This window comes from Cibotium barometz, chromosome 11, assembly GCF_041138505.1.
Source record: "Cibotium barometz isolate CiBa-2024 chromosome 11, ASM4113850v1, whole genome shotgun sequence".
NCBI classification, from domain to species: Eukaryota; Viridiplantae; Streptophyta; class Polypodiopsida; order Cyatheales; family Cibotiaceae; genus Cibotium; species Cibotium barometz.
In genome coordinates, this window is record NC_141056.1 from 42,262,360 (window position 1) to 42,280,370 (window position 18,011).

The following is an 18,011-nucleotide window of genomic DNA, read 5'->3' on the forward strand; positions in this document are numbered from 1 at the left end:
AGGGAACAGGGATGGATGCTTTGATAGATAAGATTGGTTGTAGGGTGTCTTCTTGCAGTACCTTCCCGTGCATCCCATCCCTTCTGTAAGAGAGAACCATCTCTTGCTGCCTCCATCTAGGCATAGAGAGCTCTCCCATAACCCCATCAGCAAGGAGCATTCCGGTGTGACAACGGACTGTGCACTCTTATAGGAGGAACCAGATATCCCATTTCTTCTGGCTGTTTTTACGTGGCGGACTTTATGTTAGTCAATGGAGAGCTATCTTTGGTGTGGACCCTAGATATATATACCTAGATGAATCCAAGAACATGCCCAAATTCACCTTTTAATAACGTGCATGTTATATACTCATGGTAGTCAACCCGCAGAACTACCATGAGTATATAACATGAGTTAGTACGGCATTGTATTTGGGGCTGCAAAGCTGCTCAAAGGATCTGGAGCTCTATAGCTCAGCTTATAGGCAAATTGAGGAGAGGCACTATCGACATTACTGGGGGCTCTATTGCTTGGCTTTCTCAGTCTGGACCACAAAATTTCTTTGAGGGCAGGGAACATGACACTGCCATTACGATTGACAGAGGACTCACCCGAAATTGCACACTACGCGATATTCCTCGGTCACACTGCACACCACCTTTGGGGAGGCTTGACACTGCTTGGGAGATTATCGCCAGAATCATAGCCGAGATCCGGAAAGCCAAATGCACAGAGGCAATTGAGGACATTCAGATTCATGGCACCTAGTGCATCTGTACCATTTGGGGAGATATCATCCATACTCGTATGGCCGCTTGGGCTCATATGTAAGGACCATCCAAATCAGCCCAAGCATTCATGAGAGAGTGGGATCTCAAGATATTCTTCTCACCGACTCCTGCTGCACTTTCTTGGCATCACTGCACCCCTGGTTGACTGGGGCTTTCTTACACTCTATGATGAGGATCTCCAGCTTTCCACCATGATTTTGTATTTGTTCTTTTTTACGTAATAAAAGTCTTGTTTTTGCAAAAATAAAAAATAAAAATGATTTATTTAAATTCTTGTATACTTGGGGATTCATATGTCACATGAACTCAAGATTCCATGGACCAGATCAGATTCTCATCAAATTGAGGCTGGGAGAGAGATGGCACCCATGCCAAAGCATCAAGAGCTACGAATATGCAGGGTATGTGGCATGCACTACCAAGTCATGTAAGATCATGCATGTCGGTGAAAGCTAGTTTACAAAATTCATGGACCTAACAAAGTGGTTAGTAGCCTTTCACTCTGCCCCGATGAAAAAGCTTGATGGCATCATGAACACAACAATAAATAGACATGAACATTCTTAAACTAAATGAAAAATGCCTTCAATATTGAATCAATAGAATGATGTGAGAACATCTGCCACAAAATTCCACTAGCTCAAGTCTAGCACATACCCATTCAAATGCACCTTCTTGAGTTCCATCCAAGATGCTGACCCAATCCGGTACAAATTTAAAAGGGCTCTTCATTAGAAAAGTCGTGACCTGTTTTCACAAGTCAAACTCTCAGAACACAATCCCACTTTTTCTGTTTGGTGTATGCATGTAAGATGAAGAAACAATGTAAAATTTACTAGTCTCCAGAGTGAATTACTGCTGCTAACAAATTTTTTGCTGAATCTCCAGGAAGAGTACGTAATCCTGCCGTAGCCTGCATCAAGCACAATTTTGAGAAAAAAAAAACTTCACATATGCAAGAGAAGCACACTACCCACTCAGGACAGCAGCATAAAAGATCAAACTACCCCGAGGCGAACAGGTGTTTCTGAACGTTGTTCTACTGGCACCACATTTATTGCATCATTCAGCAGGGATCTCAAAGATTCAACACCTTCTTCAGGGTTTGCGGCATAAAAACTTAGTCCTTTGTTCTTCTGCACCCAATCTCACCCACAAGGGTCCCTATCAGAGTGTTTTCTCAATATATGCATAGATAGAAACAGTACATCCAGTTTTCACACACTACACCTTTTATTTTATCTAGAACAGCCAACAACATGGCATTTCATTGAGTATTATAGCATGAGTAGAACTACAGCATTGATGTCTGTTCCACAAAAATTGTGAATGGACTTTTAACCTTACAAACAAGCTGGGACATCAGCAATCAGCTGGAAGCAGACAGTGTGTAAGAGCATTTGCACAAAGATGGAGAGTTTGCTGCTGTGAATCGTAGACACTATTGACACATCAATATATGTCACCAGCATCAGTCATCAAATGCATGTGCCAAGACATGCACAGTGTAGCATAGGTGAGTTAAAGTTTAGCAAGCCTTTGTGAGGCCTCTCGAAGGATGCGATTGAGTGAATCCTAACAGCAGGTAGGTTAGGGTTTGCACACTAGGTGCACATCAATGACGGGTTATAGCCACCTGGAGGGACATTTCCATATGAGGATGGACAAGCTGGAAACTAGGGAAGACAGTACTAAGCCGTAACTGGAAATCAGGCTGATAATTAAAAAAGCAAATGTCCCACATGCCAAACCAAATGCCCAGCATTTGGAGGGACTTTGGAGGCTTTAAAGAAACCCTAGGGTGCCCCACATCATCCCTCTAGACCCCAGAAGGACCAGAGCAAGGCTGAGGGGTGAAAGACCCCTTCAGAAGGGGGAAAAGGAGGTAATGTTAGAAGTCATCTCCTGTCTTAATCAGACACCAGGGCCTCTGTTGTGGGTGTGCCCGCCCTGTATAGGTGTTTTATCATTTTTCCTCACTCCCCGTATTTTTCCCCCATTTTTCCATGGTGAGGATGGATGCCACGTGTTGGCAGGAGCCCATGGTGCTGGCCGACTGCACCTCATGTGCTCCTGGTGGCTGGCCGACTGCCTATGCTGCAGTCGTGGAGGTGCTGTTGCTGGCCGACCTGCTTCCTACAGTCGTGGAGACACTTACTGCTGGCCGACTGCTTTATGCAGTCGTGGAGAGCCTCTAGCGCTGGCCGACTGCATCCATGGGGCATATAAATAGGCCCCATGCTCCTCATCATTCATACATTCAGTTTTGTGTGGGATCTTGTGTATAGAGAAGAGTTTACACGCCTATTTCTCTGTGTCTCTTGTGCTGTCTATTTTCTAAACTCTACTTGCTCTTGTGAACCCAAGTTTGGTTATCATTTCCGCTGCATATTTTGACATGGTATCAGAGCCCTAGGCTCGTGATAGATCTTGGGAGTTTTCTGAGCAAGAGGGGGATAGTTAGGTTGCTGATTGGTGGACTGTCTTGGACTGTTCGGGAAGAGAAGTTGCAAGAGGAAGGCGGGCTAAGGTGCTGGACAGCCACTTGCAGGTTTTAGAGATTTTTTTTTCCCACCCACCCACCCTTTTCAGTTTAATCCCCGCGATGGCAGATTTACTAGAGATGGCTGAGAAGCACGTGAAGATCCCCACTCTCCCCACGTTCCCAGTGGACCGTCAGTTGGACGGGAACAATTACAGAATCTAGAAGGTTATGATGGAGTCTGTGCTGGAGTCATATGACCTTGCTGATTTCATCATCGTCGGGGTTCCACGGCCGGAAGCAGAGGAAGGGGAGTTACTGTCGATGAAGAAGGACCGAGAGGCACAGAGAGAAGTTGAAGGCCGAAAGATCCTGCAATGATTGTGGCGAGAAAGGCCACTATTGGAGGAAGTGTCCTAAGCGGACAGGGAAGAGTGCTGATTCATCAGCCTCAGCTGCTAAGACTCCTGCATTTGTGCACTTAGAGATAATGGACTCCGACGCTTCATCGTCTTCGAGCAAGGAGGCAGTTGGCTTCACCACGAAGGATACCAACGAATGGATTCTTGACAGTGGTGCTTCCAGGCACATGACTCCATCCCGTGACTTCTTTTTGGATCTGAAACGACAGTCAGGTTGCATCTTTATTGGCGACAACTCCACTATTCCGATACATAGTGAGGGCCGGATGGAGATTATTCCCGACAGCCAAGGGGGGCAAGCATGCTTCCCGTGTTCTTTATGTCCCTGCTTTGGGTTTCATCTTCTGTCAGTGCATGAAGTATGCAAGACTGGCTTTCGGGTGGAATTTGAGGAGCATTCAGTTGCTCTACAGGACCGTGAGGCTGGCCAGGTTGTTTGGGAAGGCGGTGTGGAGAATGGTATCTACAAGCTCTCTGCACTCTCCTCGTTGACAGGTTCTCAGGTCGGAGATTTGTGGCACTTTCGTTTTGGCCACTTAAATGTGGATGCATTGAGGCGAGCTTTCCGAGACCAAATGGTGGTTGGCTTGCCAGATGTTGGCAGTAGGCAAGGGCGTTGCAGTTCTTGCATACGTGGTAAGCAGCACAGGGAATCCTTTCCGAAGCAGGCTTCTAGGCGGGCTTCGAAACCATTGGAGTTGATTCACACTGACTTGTGTGGACCTCAGCAGACACCATCTTTGGGAGGATCTCTCTACTTTATGCTGCTTGTTGATGATTGTACCAGATTCACGTGGGTCTACTTTCTTTCCCAGAAGGACCAAGCTTTTGCACGGTTCAAGGATTGGCACGTGATGGTGGAGAAAGAGTCTAGATTTCAGGTAAAGACTCTCAGGGCTAACAAAGGAGGTGAATTCTCCTCAACTGTATTTCTCAGATTTTGTGCAGATCATGGCATCAAAAGGGAACTGGCCAATACAAGATCGCCTTCAGAGAATGGAGTTGTAGAACGCAAGAACAGGACTGTGGTGGAGATGGCGAGGACCATGCTGGAGCATCGTGATCTTCCTCGTCCACTTTGGGGAGAGGCTGTGGCAACGGCTGTCCATACCCTCAACCGATCTCCGACGACTTCAGTACCCCATATGACTCCATTTGAGAGGCATATTTTGGCAGGAAACCTGATGTCTCGCACTTCCGTGTTTTTGGGAGTGACGCGTATGTACATATTCCGAAGAAGCAGAGGGGGAAGCTTGACTCCAAGTCCAGCAAGCTTGTATTTGTGGGGTATAATTCTCTTTCCAAGGGATACAGATTGTATGATCCAGACAGGAACAAGATTGTTGTCAGCCGGGATGTGGTCTTTGACGAGCATGTTCCAGTATCCACTGTCGAGGAGCCGCCACTTCTTGGAGATCCAAAGGAGTCTAATGATGATTCCCAGACCATTATTCCAGTTGATCAACCTCAGTCAGTACAGGAGGTTGAGCCTGCAGCTAGAGTAGAGCCCCCGCGACCTCATGTTAGACACCCTTCGGGAGTCAGGTGTCACAGAGTTACCCTCTGAGTGGACCACAGAGGACGGCCCTCGAAGATCACACAGAGTCCGAGATAAAAGCAATACAGCGGAGCTTCTTCAGGTAAACTATGCTCTGATGTCTCGTATTATGCGGGACAAGGAGCCCACTTCCGTCAAGGAAGCCCTTTCACAGGATACTTGGAGGAAAGCCACGCAGGTGGAACTTGATGCCATCGAGAAGAACAACACATGGGAGTTGGTACCGAGGCCGTCGAAACGGTCAGTCATTGGTGTCAAATGGGTCTTTAAGACCAAATATGCGTCTGATGGGTCGGTGGACAAACACAAAGCCAGACTTGTGGCTAAAGGTTGTGCTCAGCGGCCAGGCATCGACTACGAGGATACCTTTGCACCAATGGCACGGATGTCCACGATTCGGACGTTCTTGCCCTTGCTTCTTCTCAGAGGTGGCCCGTGTATCAAATGGATGTAAAATCTGCGTTCCTTAATGGTGACCTGCAGGAGGAGGTGTATGTTGAGCAGCCTCCAGGCTTTATTGTTCCAGGATCAGAAGGGATGGTTTACAAGTTACGTAAGGCCTTGTATGGTCTTAAGCACGCTCCCAGGGCTTGGAATCTTTGTTCGGACTGGATTTAAGAGATCGGTTGCAGATCCTAAAGATCTCTTTCGGGAACGCGGCATGGTCACGATTATCATCCTTTATGTGGATGATCTCATTCTCACCGGCGGTCATGTGGAGCACATTGGCGTGACAAAGGCTGCCTTGTCAAAAGAGTTAGATGACCGACTTAGGTTTGCTCCACTTCTTTTTGGGATTAGAGATCTGGCAGACCCAGAGGGGGTTTTTTGCCTCTCAACAGCGGTATGTTCATGAGTTGCTTGAGGCCTTTGGGATGGAGAACTGCAAGCCTATTACTTCGCCAATGGACCCAAACACAAAGTTAACCGTTACTGATCCTTGTGAGCCAGTTAATGCCTCGCAGTACCGGAAGTTGGTTGGTTCATTGATCTGGTTGCTGAACATGAGATTGGACTTGAGCTTCTCCGTGGGGCTGTTGAGCTCTTTTATGCAGACGCTATTGAAGTCTCATTGGGACACAGGATTGCGGATCTTGCGGTATCTACAGAGTATGAAGGATCTAGGACTCTTTTACACAGGAGGGGATGGAGTCAGACTCCAAGGTTGGAGTGACTCAGATTGGGGAGGAGATCCAGACACGAGGAGATCTACTTCACGATACAGTTTTACCCTCGGCTCAGGAGCAGTTTCTTGGAGCAGCAAGAGGCAACCAACTATTGCCCTCTCTTCGACAGAGGCAGAGTACCGGGCTGCTTATGGTGCTGCTTGGGAGGTTGTGTGGCTGCGGAGGCTGCTAGGCGAGATTGGGTTTCCACAGAAGGAGCCCGCAGTCATCCAGTGCGATAACCAAAGTTGTATAGCTATTGCTCGAAACCCGGTCTTCCATGCCCGGACCAAGCACATAGAGATACAGTATCACTTTGTACGTGAGAAGAGCTTGGCTGGTGACATCTTGCTACTTTATTGTTCGACGGAGGACAATGTGGCGGACCTTTTCACGAAGTCTCTACCTCAGGCTACGCTCAAGCGGCACTCCAGCTCCCTTGGGTTGATTGCACAGCCAGGAGCTGAGAGGGGGTGTTAGAAGTCATCTCCTGTCTTAATCAGACACCAACACCAAGGCCTCTGTTGTGGGTGTGCCCACCCTATATAGGTGTTTTATCATTTTTCCTCACTCCCCGTATTTTTTTCCCATTTTTCCATGGTGAGGATGGATGCCACGTGTTGGCACGAGCCCGTGGTGCTGGCCGACTGCACCTCATGTGCTCCTCGTGGCTAGCCGACTGCCTATGCTGCAGTCGTGGAGGTGCTGTTGCTGGCCGACCTGCTTCCTACAGTCGTGGAGACACTTACTGCTGGCCAACTGCTTTATGCAATCGTGGAGAGCCTCTAGCGCTGGCCGACTGCATCCATGGGGCATATAAATAGGCCCCATGCTCCTCATCATTCGTACATTCAGTTTTGTGCGGGATCTTGTGTATAGAGAAGAGTTTACACGCCTATTTCTCTGTGTCACGTGCTGTCTATTTTCTGCACTCTACTTGCTCTTGTGAACCCAAGTTTGGTTATCATTTCCGCTGCATATTTTGACAGGTAATTTCCCCCAATTCAGCCCACAACCAGCAAACTGACCAGCCGACCAGCACAAAAACGGGGAATTTTCCCTATAAAAAGGAGACTGTCCCCCATCATTCAACCTTGCCTCCCCTTTTCTCAAGCAAAATGCAAAATTAAGAACAGCCCAGTGGAAGGAAATCGGCAGAATTCCCGACATAAGCCAAGAAACCCAACAAAAATAGCCAGAACTGGACAAAAACAGAGGGAAGTAGCCAAGGGAACTAGAGGTACATCTTTGAAAGTTCCCAGTTTGGTAAACCTGAGAGCACAGTGAGGTAGCAGTGGGTGTTCAGCCATTGTAACTCGAGTCTTATATCAGTAAAGCAAATACTCCACAAGGGAGGGGCCATCTTGGTCATTGGGACCCCAGGCAATGTCTTGGAATTCCATTTTCCATTGTTTAATCGATTCAATGCATGATTATATTGCTAAGTTTAGTGCTTCCAACACACTCTCTATCACGTGCACCACCTGTCCTAGGGTGCCACGTGGACATTATCTTCCATTCTAGAACAGACGGTCTCCTTTTTGATGGGCCTTGAGCATGTTGTGAGCCCTAGTCCACGAGAAGACTTTGTAAACCCTCTTTGCAAGATGTATAATGTTGTACAGGCCAGCCCAGCACTTATCAGACCATTGGTCCGGTGCTCGGGGAAGCCTTAGTCGGTGTCAGTCCCTTGTCCAAGTCCCGGGTAAGTGCTCAAGTCAAGTGTGAACACCTTTTATGTCTTTGTTTACCTTTAAGGGGCCATGGGCTGAGGACGGCCCATGGGCACCTTTGATCCGGACACTTTGGGGATGTGGACAAGTGGCAGGGCCAGAGGAGGGCGCCTACTTTAATGTGGTGTGAACATGGAGTTGTGCCAACTCTAGCCTTGCCTAGCCCCTATATAAAGGCAGCCCAGGCTCCAGCTATAAGTGTGGATATCTTGCAACCTGTGAGCAGAGTGTTCAGCTGAAGCATGAAGAGGCATATGAGCACTCAAGCGCTTGCATAAAGGGGTGCATAAAGATCATAAACATCATCGCTTTCAAGCAAAGCAAAGCAGCTGTGCAAGCATTCAGCCCATAAACGCACCATCCCAAGGACGGCCACAAGCAGGCAAAATGCAGCCAGCAAGGGAAAATGCGGAGTAGCAAAACGCATCAAAGCAGGCCAGCCAAAAGAGAACACAGCAGGGCAGCACACCAGAGCAAAATGCACCATTGTGGGCACCTCCAACCAGCCTGGAAACAGTCCATCTCAGCCACATACAGTCCAAACACAGGTGTTCTCTGTTCACAGGCTGTGGACAGCAGTAAGTGGCCATTTACTCTTGCAATACAACAAGCAAGTACACCCGCAACAGTGGGGGCCCTTGAGAGGGTAATTGGGAACCAATTTGGTGTTGTGTGCCATCTCTATCATTTCAGTTTCAGCAAAGTGTTTGTGCCCTCCTCCATCAAAGAACATTTCCGCATTAAGAAGCATGTAAACTCTCTAACATTGGTATCAAAGCAAAGGCTCAACAGCAAACTTTGGAGGACTGAAATTTTGTTTTTTTTCCTGCGGGGAGATGTTTTGTTTTGTTAGCAAACATGTATGGTAGAGTTGTGTTCAAAAAGGTACCGCCATGGATGGGAAGGACACCATCCATGACCAGACTCCTTTGCAAGGGGAGGGCAAACCTCCCCTCAAGTTGAGGGTGAGGGGGAATAAGGCGCTCACCACAAGTCCTGCGAACCATACAAATTCTGCCTCCAGCCATCTCTTTAACCCCTAGCATGGTGGAGCTTATGTTGCAGTTGATGAATCAAATACACTAGTAGAAGATGGAGGACTACTCCATGATGAGAATCTCGTGTACTAGGGCTTATACCCCATGTACTTCCCCATGATGATCATTGTATCAGCCTCTACTTTCACAAAGCTATGTTATTTGTACTTGTTTAATTTTTCTTTTCCATGATGAGACACACCATGGATAGCATTAATCACTTTTGTCTCATAGACCCATTGGGTCTTAAGGAGACGTTTAATATAACTTCCATTCTTCTTTCTCTCTCTCAACACACTCCTCTCTCTCTCTCTCTCTCTCTCTCTCTCTCTCTCTCTCGTGTGTGTGTGTGTGTGTGTGTGTGTGTGTGTGTGTGTGGTTACATTTGTGTTGACTTTCCCACAAGCCTGTCTGAAACATAACTTAGGTCTGCATCACAAGCAAATGTGGAAATCTATTGCTGCACTGTTATTGCCTTTTGAACCCATCCCACCCCTTGGATGATCATGACAGACTTCATGATTGGCAACTTGTTGGTCATACCCATTCTCTTCGATTGGATGCACTTTCGGCAAGTAATGTGTACAAATTGTTGCTTTCTTCCCCATAGATCTAGTTTCATGCTAATACTTTATGGGGAATGCATAAGAATACTAAATGGTGGAAACAAAGGCTTCGACTAATCTAGAGTTGTAAGCTGCCTCTCAGATAGCATCTATTCTTATGGAGATGCCTTGTGGAAATACTTCTAGTTTCCACTTTTATGGCAAAACGACATATCTCCAGTGATAGATGTTGTAGATGCGGATGACATGCAAAGCATCTTCTTTGGCATTGCACGGAGTCCATGACTTTCTTATAACCATTGAAGCAATCTCCAAGGACGTTTTCCATCCTTCAAAGGAGGAAAACTCTTCTGGATTTCATCTTGCATGGCTAGATTTGATACTTTCATGATCTAGATGAGATATTGGACACTCTAGACTATTTGGAAGGCTAGGACAGTTGAAACGTATTATGTTTCGACAACCTTCTCTAGATGCTTATGCTTTCTTTGTGCCAATCTTCGACAGTCCCTACAGGACTGTTGACAGCTGAAGGCTATTGATACCCAACAATTTGAGGTCTTTTTCCATTGTTTCTAGCTTTCGTCATTGAATGACTTCTCTCTAAAGTACATCCTCCCCATGTGCATTGCTCCTTTGTAATAAAACATTGGTTTTTTTCCCCAAAAAAAAAAGTGAGTGTGTGTGGTTACAAGGTTGATTCTTTTGGGCATTGGAATCTCTCCTACTAGGATATCTTTGTAGGTGAAGTACAAGGAAAAATCCCAAGCTTCCCCTACTCTTCCAAATTGCTGCAAGATAGGAAGTCTGTGCTCATACATTTGCATTGGGCACATACGCCAGTGCCTCTTGAAAACACATTGGTAGCTGAAAATGTGCATCGGAGCAAAGCATTTGATACGCCATTGGTTGTGGTTGCACCAAGAAAAGCTTATTTTTTAGCACAAAAAGAAATTTGCACAATGGGAGATATCATATCAACTGAAGGCAGACCATTATCGTTTCCACAAGCATAACGTCAATGGCAACTGAGAGCCCATTACTGCCTTGTATGGAGACTTGTTGTTGCTCAGCTAGCAGGACATGGAGATATGTCGCATATATCTGTCAACGACATGATGATTAGCTACTAAAGAACAGCCTACCCAGTTATATTATGGAGTTTCCTCTTTTGTGAATTGATAGCAGCAAGGACATATAGATTATTGCTTCCACAGCCATGGATAAAGAGACAGGCAGTTCGAGTGTGGTATATGAACAAGTCCTTAGGCTAGTGGAAAGGTAATTTGGATTGGAAAAGATATGGCAAAGCAAATGACCTTTAAAACAGAAGGTTTTTCTATGGAGATGCCTCACGGGAACGCTCCTTGTCGGAGAGTATTTGGCAAAGCAAAAAATTGCATCTCCAAATTGTTTGCAGTGCCATCGTCAAATGGAGAGTATTTATCATTTGCTATGGGCATGCACTAACACAAGGGATTTTCTGAATCGTCTATTTTTTGATATGCGAACAAGATTCCCTGCGGTAAATTTGGGAAAATGTTTTAGATGTTTGGAAGATATCCTTCCAGATTGTAGGAATAGCTCTTTTCTTTGCCTGGGTGAGATATTGGGCTATATGGACAATATGACTAGATCGTAATTATGAGGTGTTTGCATAGCCTCAGATCGACAAGTATGTATACTCCCATCAATCATTATGTCAATCATTGCATGACAGTTTTATGCTGCAGAGCAGATTTGAACAGCAGAACTATGAAGTGTTTTTCCACTGTTTTTAATGAGAGTCTCTCGCTTTAACGGTTTTCGCATATAAGATTTGACAATGGTTTCACAAAAAAGTGTGTGCGTGTGTGCGTGTGTGTGTGTGTGTGTGTGAGAGAGAGAGAGAGAGAGAGAGAGAGAGGGTCCAGGGAGTCTTCCAAACAAAAATAACTATAGGGTGAGAGATCGGCGTGCTCGCTGAATAAATTCTGATGAGAGATGAGGTCACCTGACGGAAGAGCTCCATTTCGTCTCCGATAGGGATGAGCTCCAATTTGTTGCCAAAGCAGTAGACGTGCACTCTGCTTCCGGAGCTGCCGGCGTCGAAGACAACGGCATATTTCTTGTTGGATTCGGAGGAGGAGAGGCGGTCGAGGGAGGAGTGGTCGAAGAGGTCGCTGCCAAGGCTGCTGGGATCCACAGGAGTGCGGGGCATGGTGAGCAGCACGAACACGATGAGCAGCAGCGGCACGGATATGACGAACACCACGCCCCGATAGCGGTATGTCTTCTCGCCCAAGCTCTCCTGCCGTAAGCGCCTCATCTTCTCCGCCTCCGCCGCCTCCTGCCCGCCCACCCCTAGATCTTCCAGCTCAATGCTAGAGTTCGAGCGATGTCGGATAGAGTTCGACGACGGCTCCAGCTCGGCCTCCGATCTGCCCAACGAGAGGCGCTGATGTGCGAACAGCGGATGTGCGCTACTGGGCAAGTGTGACATATTAACGCGCTTGAGATCTCGTTTCCCTTTTAAGATAGCCGAGGAAAGCGAGTTTCTCCCACATATGACGGAGTCAACAAAAGGCTCTGCATTGATTGGGTAAACAGCATTGCCATTGCCATTGACATTCTCTTGGCAAGGCCATACTCGGAAATCATTAGGCCCTTTTTTTTTTAATGCCACAGATGTTATTATATTAGTATCAATACTCAGAAATCATTAGCCTTTTTTTTAATGCCAAAGATGTTATTATATTAGTATCAATAAAAGATACATCACCCACAGGTTAAACTTTGAGCCTCAACAGCTTCCTAAGAACTAACTGTTTTGGTTGCTTCTTTCCTAATGGAGCTTCCATTGTTGCTAGCCATAGGACCTTTTCCCTCTCGGCTATTTAATAGTTCTGAATCATTTAATGCTGAAAATCTGTTAGTATTCTCACAAGTTTGTTACCTCATCGTTCAACTATAGATGTCCAGGATTGAGACAAACTTGCTTACTCTGTACAAATTAGCAAAAGGAACGCCAAGTTCTGTCACAATTATTCCTTGCAAACTATGTCGTGGGGAAGCCAAAGTGGGGAAATATTTGTGCCCATCTTGTCATTTTGCTCATAATTTTGTGCACAGTTCTAACTTTCACAAAAGGCAGTCACGCTGAAGTACTATGTTGAACTACCACTACCACTACCACTACCACTACCACTACCACTACCACTACCACTACTACTACTACCACTACTCTAAAAATCTCAGGCTTCACTTCATTTTAATGTTTATGATCACATCGATGCATTCTTCTCTCTTTAACCAAGATCTTGGCTACCATAGTCAACCACATTGGTGTTGCTGAGAAGCACAAAGTATACACTGGTGCACCCAAGGGTACACGCCATCATGTGGGATGGTTGAGACAAAGAGGGAATTGGATACCAGGCCTAATTAGTGCAGAAAACTGAGGAATTTGAGACTTCTTCTCTAATTCACGCAATCCTAAGTCGTGCTCACTAGTGATGTGTCTCCAAAAAGTGCCATTAGGGGCTGAAGATGTATCCAAAATGGAGTACCTTCACTTAAGATTAAAACTTAATGAAAGATGTATCCAAAATGGAGAATCTTCACTTAAGACTTTGAGGATGAAAATAAGAGGATAAGGTATGTTGAGCTCGTCAAAAGAGAGGAAAGGGTGACAAAAGGGTCGAAGGATAGTGAAGTGTCTCTGTTGAAAAAGCCTCAATATAAACTCAAAGTCAAACTAGTGAAGATAGAGGTTGCACTAAGTAGGTGAACCCGCTAATCTTATAATTATATAGTGGAAGTCCCTCGAGGATGACTCTATAGAAACTCAAATTCAAACTAATGAAGACAGATGCAGCACTGACTAGGTGAACCTACTAGTCCCCTTTTATATACAGTGGACTCTTAAGTCCCTAGATATTCCTAACACCTACGTTCAAGCCCCTATATAAAAACCCCCATTATTATACAGTGGACTTAAGTCCCTAGATCTTTAAGAAATGCTCCTATCACCTACATTGAAGCCCCTAGATCTTTAAGAAATGCTCCTATCACCTACGTTGAAGCCCCTATATAAAAACCGGTTAGGATGAAAATGATGTTAAATTGAAGGAGGTAGAGGGAAAGGGTGTGGTCAATGAGAGTAAGAGTATCCACAGGGGACCGACAACCTATCGACAAACATACTTCCTCAAACCCATCCAACCTTTGGTCCCATCAAATGACTAACACTCTCAAGAGAGTGCTCCCCTTATAAGAGGCAATCTTGCTTGGAATCTTCCCTAAAGCAAGGAGCTTTGGAAATGCATAAGCCCAATAAACACAAACTTGGGTGAAGAAAACTTTGAACCCCTTGAAATGGGAAAAGCGCCATGGTCCAAGCCCTAAATTTGCCAATAGGGCTCAGTGAATATTACCATGAATTTGTGAAAAGGGCATGGAACTTTCCTCTCTTTGGGCGAAGATCTAATAAGCGAGTGGGAGCAAAACCAAGTGTTGAAAATTCAACAAGTTCACATGTATCATGCAAGGGAAGAGAAAAGGTGGATCAACCTTTTATAATGCTTGATGTTTCAGCAAGTTGCTCCTTTGTTAATGGAGGTAGTGGCTAAGAATAGAGCCTTAATGATGAGCTTGGGATCCTAGCTATTATTACGCTTGGTGTATAAAGAGCCAAAGTAGTGTTGAGAAAACATGGTATTAATCCTTGTATTTTATGTAGATCTACTAGAGTCAGATATCCAGTGGTGGACATGTTAAGATATAATGGTATATAGCCCATCATTTTATTAGATATGCTAAGATATGATGGGTATATAGCCCATCATTTTATTGGATATATTAATGGTTTACCCTCGTATTGTATTGTTCAAGCACCAGCTATCTCACGTTTGTATGGCCCCCATTATGAGAAGTAGCCATGGTTGAGTAGCTTGGGCCTAAGAGGACAAATGGCTTGGATTAGATTTGGCACACTACCAAACAAGCTATATGCTACACTGGTTATCTCATTAACGGTGCACACATAGAGTAGGTAGACTACCAAATAGGCTATATGCTACATTGGTTATCTCATTAATGGTTCACACATAGAGTAGGTAGACTTTCCTCTTGGGCACCATGGTAGGGTAGATGGTTCAAAGATGGCTTGGATTAGATTTGGCAAGATGGCTTAGATTAGATTTAGCTTGGCACACTACCAAACATGCTACATGCTACACTGGACCGTTATCTCATAACAGTCCACACATGGAGTAGACTACCAAATAGGCTACATGCTACACTAGGTTGTTCACTCATAATGATCCACACATGGAGTATGTAGACTTTGCTATTGGACAGCCTGTCCTCACATTACGGGGCCCAAGATAAGCCTGGATGGCCATGGAGCACGTATACTTTGTTATTAAACACACTATCCTCACATTACAGGGCCCAAGATAAGCTTGGATGGCCATGGGATATGGGATAACTACATATCATTCACTAGTTCATCTTTATAGGTCGTCAAGTCTACATTGTAGATTGTGGCACCGACTATGACCACACACCTATGCAGTTATGTCATGGCCACTCCGTGTGTTTATAGTCCTTTATAGATACACGACTATCCCGTTCTCCACACAGTTTCTCAATCATCACTATGAGTTTACTCCCTAGATTCTACTAGCATACAACCTCCATCTCATCGGTCCTAAATCAACCTCCATCTCAACAGTTCTAAATCAACCATCGAAGCTCCCTTAACATGAGCACACAAGTGTGGTTAGTATCACTTCAATAATACAATATTCTTCTCTATCTCTATTATTGGGCAATCTGAGTTTTAAAGTTTTATGATGTGAAAGATATGATAAAAACGATTATACCACCTGCTCTACCAACCTTGTCTAAGCTTGGAGACGAAGGGATGCAGATTCTCTTTGCGCCATCATCACTAGCATTGAAGATAACGTGTTGACCATGGTTCAATATGTCCCCATAGCTGCACAAGCATGGACTTTGTTACATAGCTATTATGAGACTACTAATCCCTCAAGGATTCAGAATCTCAAAAACCAGCTTCAATAAGAGTTGAATGAAGACAAAGTGATGGAGGTGTTTCTCATTGGAATCAAAGATCTCCATGACTAAATGGCTGCAATTGACATGAGTGGGTTCTCCCTGGATCTTCCTCATTGATGTCTAAGGGTATTGCCACCTAAATATGATAGTTTTATTACATCTTTAAATGTTGGTGTGTCAGGCCTACTCCTCTCACATTTGAGGAGTTCAGCTCATTACTTTGAGATAAGGAGATGCGGATAAAGGCAAAGCGATGGATGTGTTTCTCACTAAAATCAAAGAAAACTAAATCTTTTTAGGTTGAGGCAGTTAACATGGCTGTGTATATTTTTAGCAGAAGTGCAACCAAGGCCTGCTCGGGTAAGAAAACTTCAAGTATACACTTGAAAGTTTTTGGGTGTGAATGTTATATACATTGCTCGTTGACCATAATTACATAACTTTCCTATGCATTGATCGGTTTTTTTGGAAACAAACACAAAGGCAAGGTCAACCACAATCTACACCATTCTTGCATTGGTAGTGTAGGGGGGTGGCACGTTCTCCAAATGGGTGTAAAATTTGATGTCGTCAATGAGAAGCTCGAGGAGGTATATGTGGAGAAACCACTTGGGTTCATGGTTCTCAATTCCAAAAGCAAAGTTTACAGGTTACAAAAGGCATTCTACAGGTTGAAAAATAGACCCCACGAGCATGGTACCAGAGGAGGTATGCTTACTTTTGTTGAAATTTGAGCATTGTGATGAGCTATGGTGGATCAAACACTAGAATCAACATCATTAACAAAGTGATTAGCAAATAATTAAGATGTAATTAGTGGGTAATTAACAAATAGATTAATGTAGGGATGGATACTCAAAAACCAGCAAATTCTCATTAGGGCAATGCCTCAATTTATAGAGCTTACATCCAAGCATCAAATCCCACTGATTTCTCCATAATTCACTCCACCTCTTTTCCCTGATTCTCTCCACCTCTTCACTTTTCCCAGAATATCTCCACACTTCCTAAATCTTCTCATGCTACCCTTTATTCTCTCCCAGTAGATTCTTCTCACCTTTTCACAGGTTCTTTCACATTTACATCTTCTCTTTTACAGCCTCTAACCAAGGGCTTGTTCCCGCACACACCCTATTCACTTGTATATTTCAACACCTCCCCTCAAGTGAATACTCCTAGTACACCTAGACCCTATACCAAGTTTGCCTCCCCTTACTTGATAGCCCGCGACTAGTGTCTACACCTCCCCTCAAGTTATCTTAGCACACCTAGACCCTATATCAAGTTTTTTCTCTTACTTGACAGTCCGCGACCAGTGCCTCAAGTCCCTAAACTCCATAGTCCTTGACACTCTCTCTCTCTATGTGTCCAAGGCTACTATAAGTGCCTGCGATCTTGACTAAAGTGCTCACACATACATCTACCACGTGGCCTACATCATCGGTGGCTCAGAGGTGGTTTTACTTTGTTGGGGCAGGTTACATTGGGTTGTGGGGTCTCTCTCTCTCTCTCTCTCTCTCTCTCTCTCTCTCTCTCTCTCTCTCTCTCTCTCTCAGAGATTTTCACATGGCTCCTCACTCTTTGGAGTCTCACATCTTCTCTTCTCTTTAGTCTTCTTTGCGTGGCAGCTTCTCTCCACGCGTCCATGTCTTTCTCTTCTTTCAGTCTTCTTGGGGCAGCTTCTCTTCTTGTGGCAGCTTCTTTCAGTCTTCTTGTGGCAGCTTCTCTTCTCGTGTCCATGTCTTCCTTCAATTCTTCCTTTAGATCTTCTTCTCGGTGTGGATCTTCCTCTTGAAAAGAGATATTCTTCTTCTTTCATGGGGCTGGGGCCATGACTTGTCCGTCAGGTCTTTTTGCTCCATGTGAGCAACATGTTTCAATGTTTTGCTGATAGTTCCTTTGGGTTTTTGATGTTTATCTTGTGTCATTATGTAATGCAAACCCAAATTTATGCGGGAGGTCTTACCTCTTGCCTTATTCTGGACAAGGGCAGTGTCTGATCCCATTTTTACACTGATGCAATGTGCCCAATACATAATGCGTATAGCATCCATTCTCATGCACATTCCCAAATGCAACTCTGGTTGTGAATAATCTTGATTTTGAGTGAGATTTACAGGCATTAACCAAGGGTTAAATGCAAAATGATGATTATCACAATTTCATCAGCACAATTTTCTCGAAAATTACATTAAATCAAGGGTAACCAAT

The 18,011-nt window shown here is 44.8% G+C and overlaps 1 protein-coding gene across 1 annotated transcript in view; it reads right to left on the reverse strand.

Annotated features, from left to right (window-relative positions):
* The window catches only part of LOC147634187 (putative apyrase 2), a 64,462-nt gene extending 52,108 nt beyond the window's left edge, over positions 1-12,354 (reverse strand). Inside the window, exons 1-4 of the mRNA XM_086805337.1 lie at positions 11,731-12,354; positions 1,781-1,909; positions 1,630-1,686; positions 1,431-1,520 (exon numbers count right to left, since the gene is read on the reverse strand). Coding sequence (XP_086661463.1) covers positions 1,431-1,520; positions 1,630-1,686; positions 1,781-1,909; positions 11,731-12,219 — 765 coding nt within the window. The 5' untranslated portion in view covers positions 12,220-12,354. The remainder of the gene's footprint in view (positions 1-1,430; positions 1,521-1,629; positions 1,687-1,780; positions 1,910-11,730) is intronic.
* Between the last annotated feature and the right edge of the window lie 5,657 nt (positions 12,355-18,011).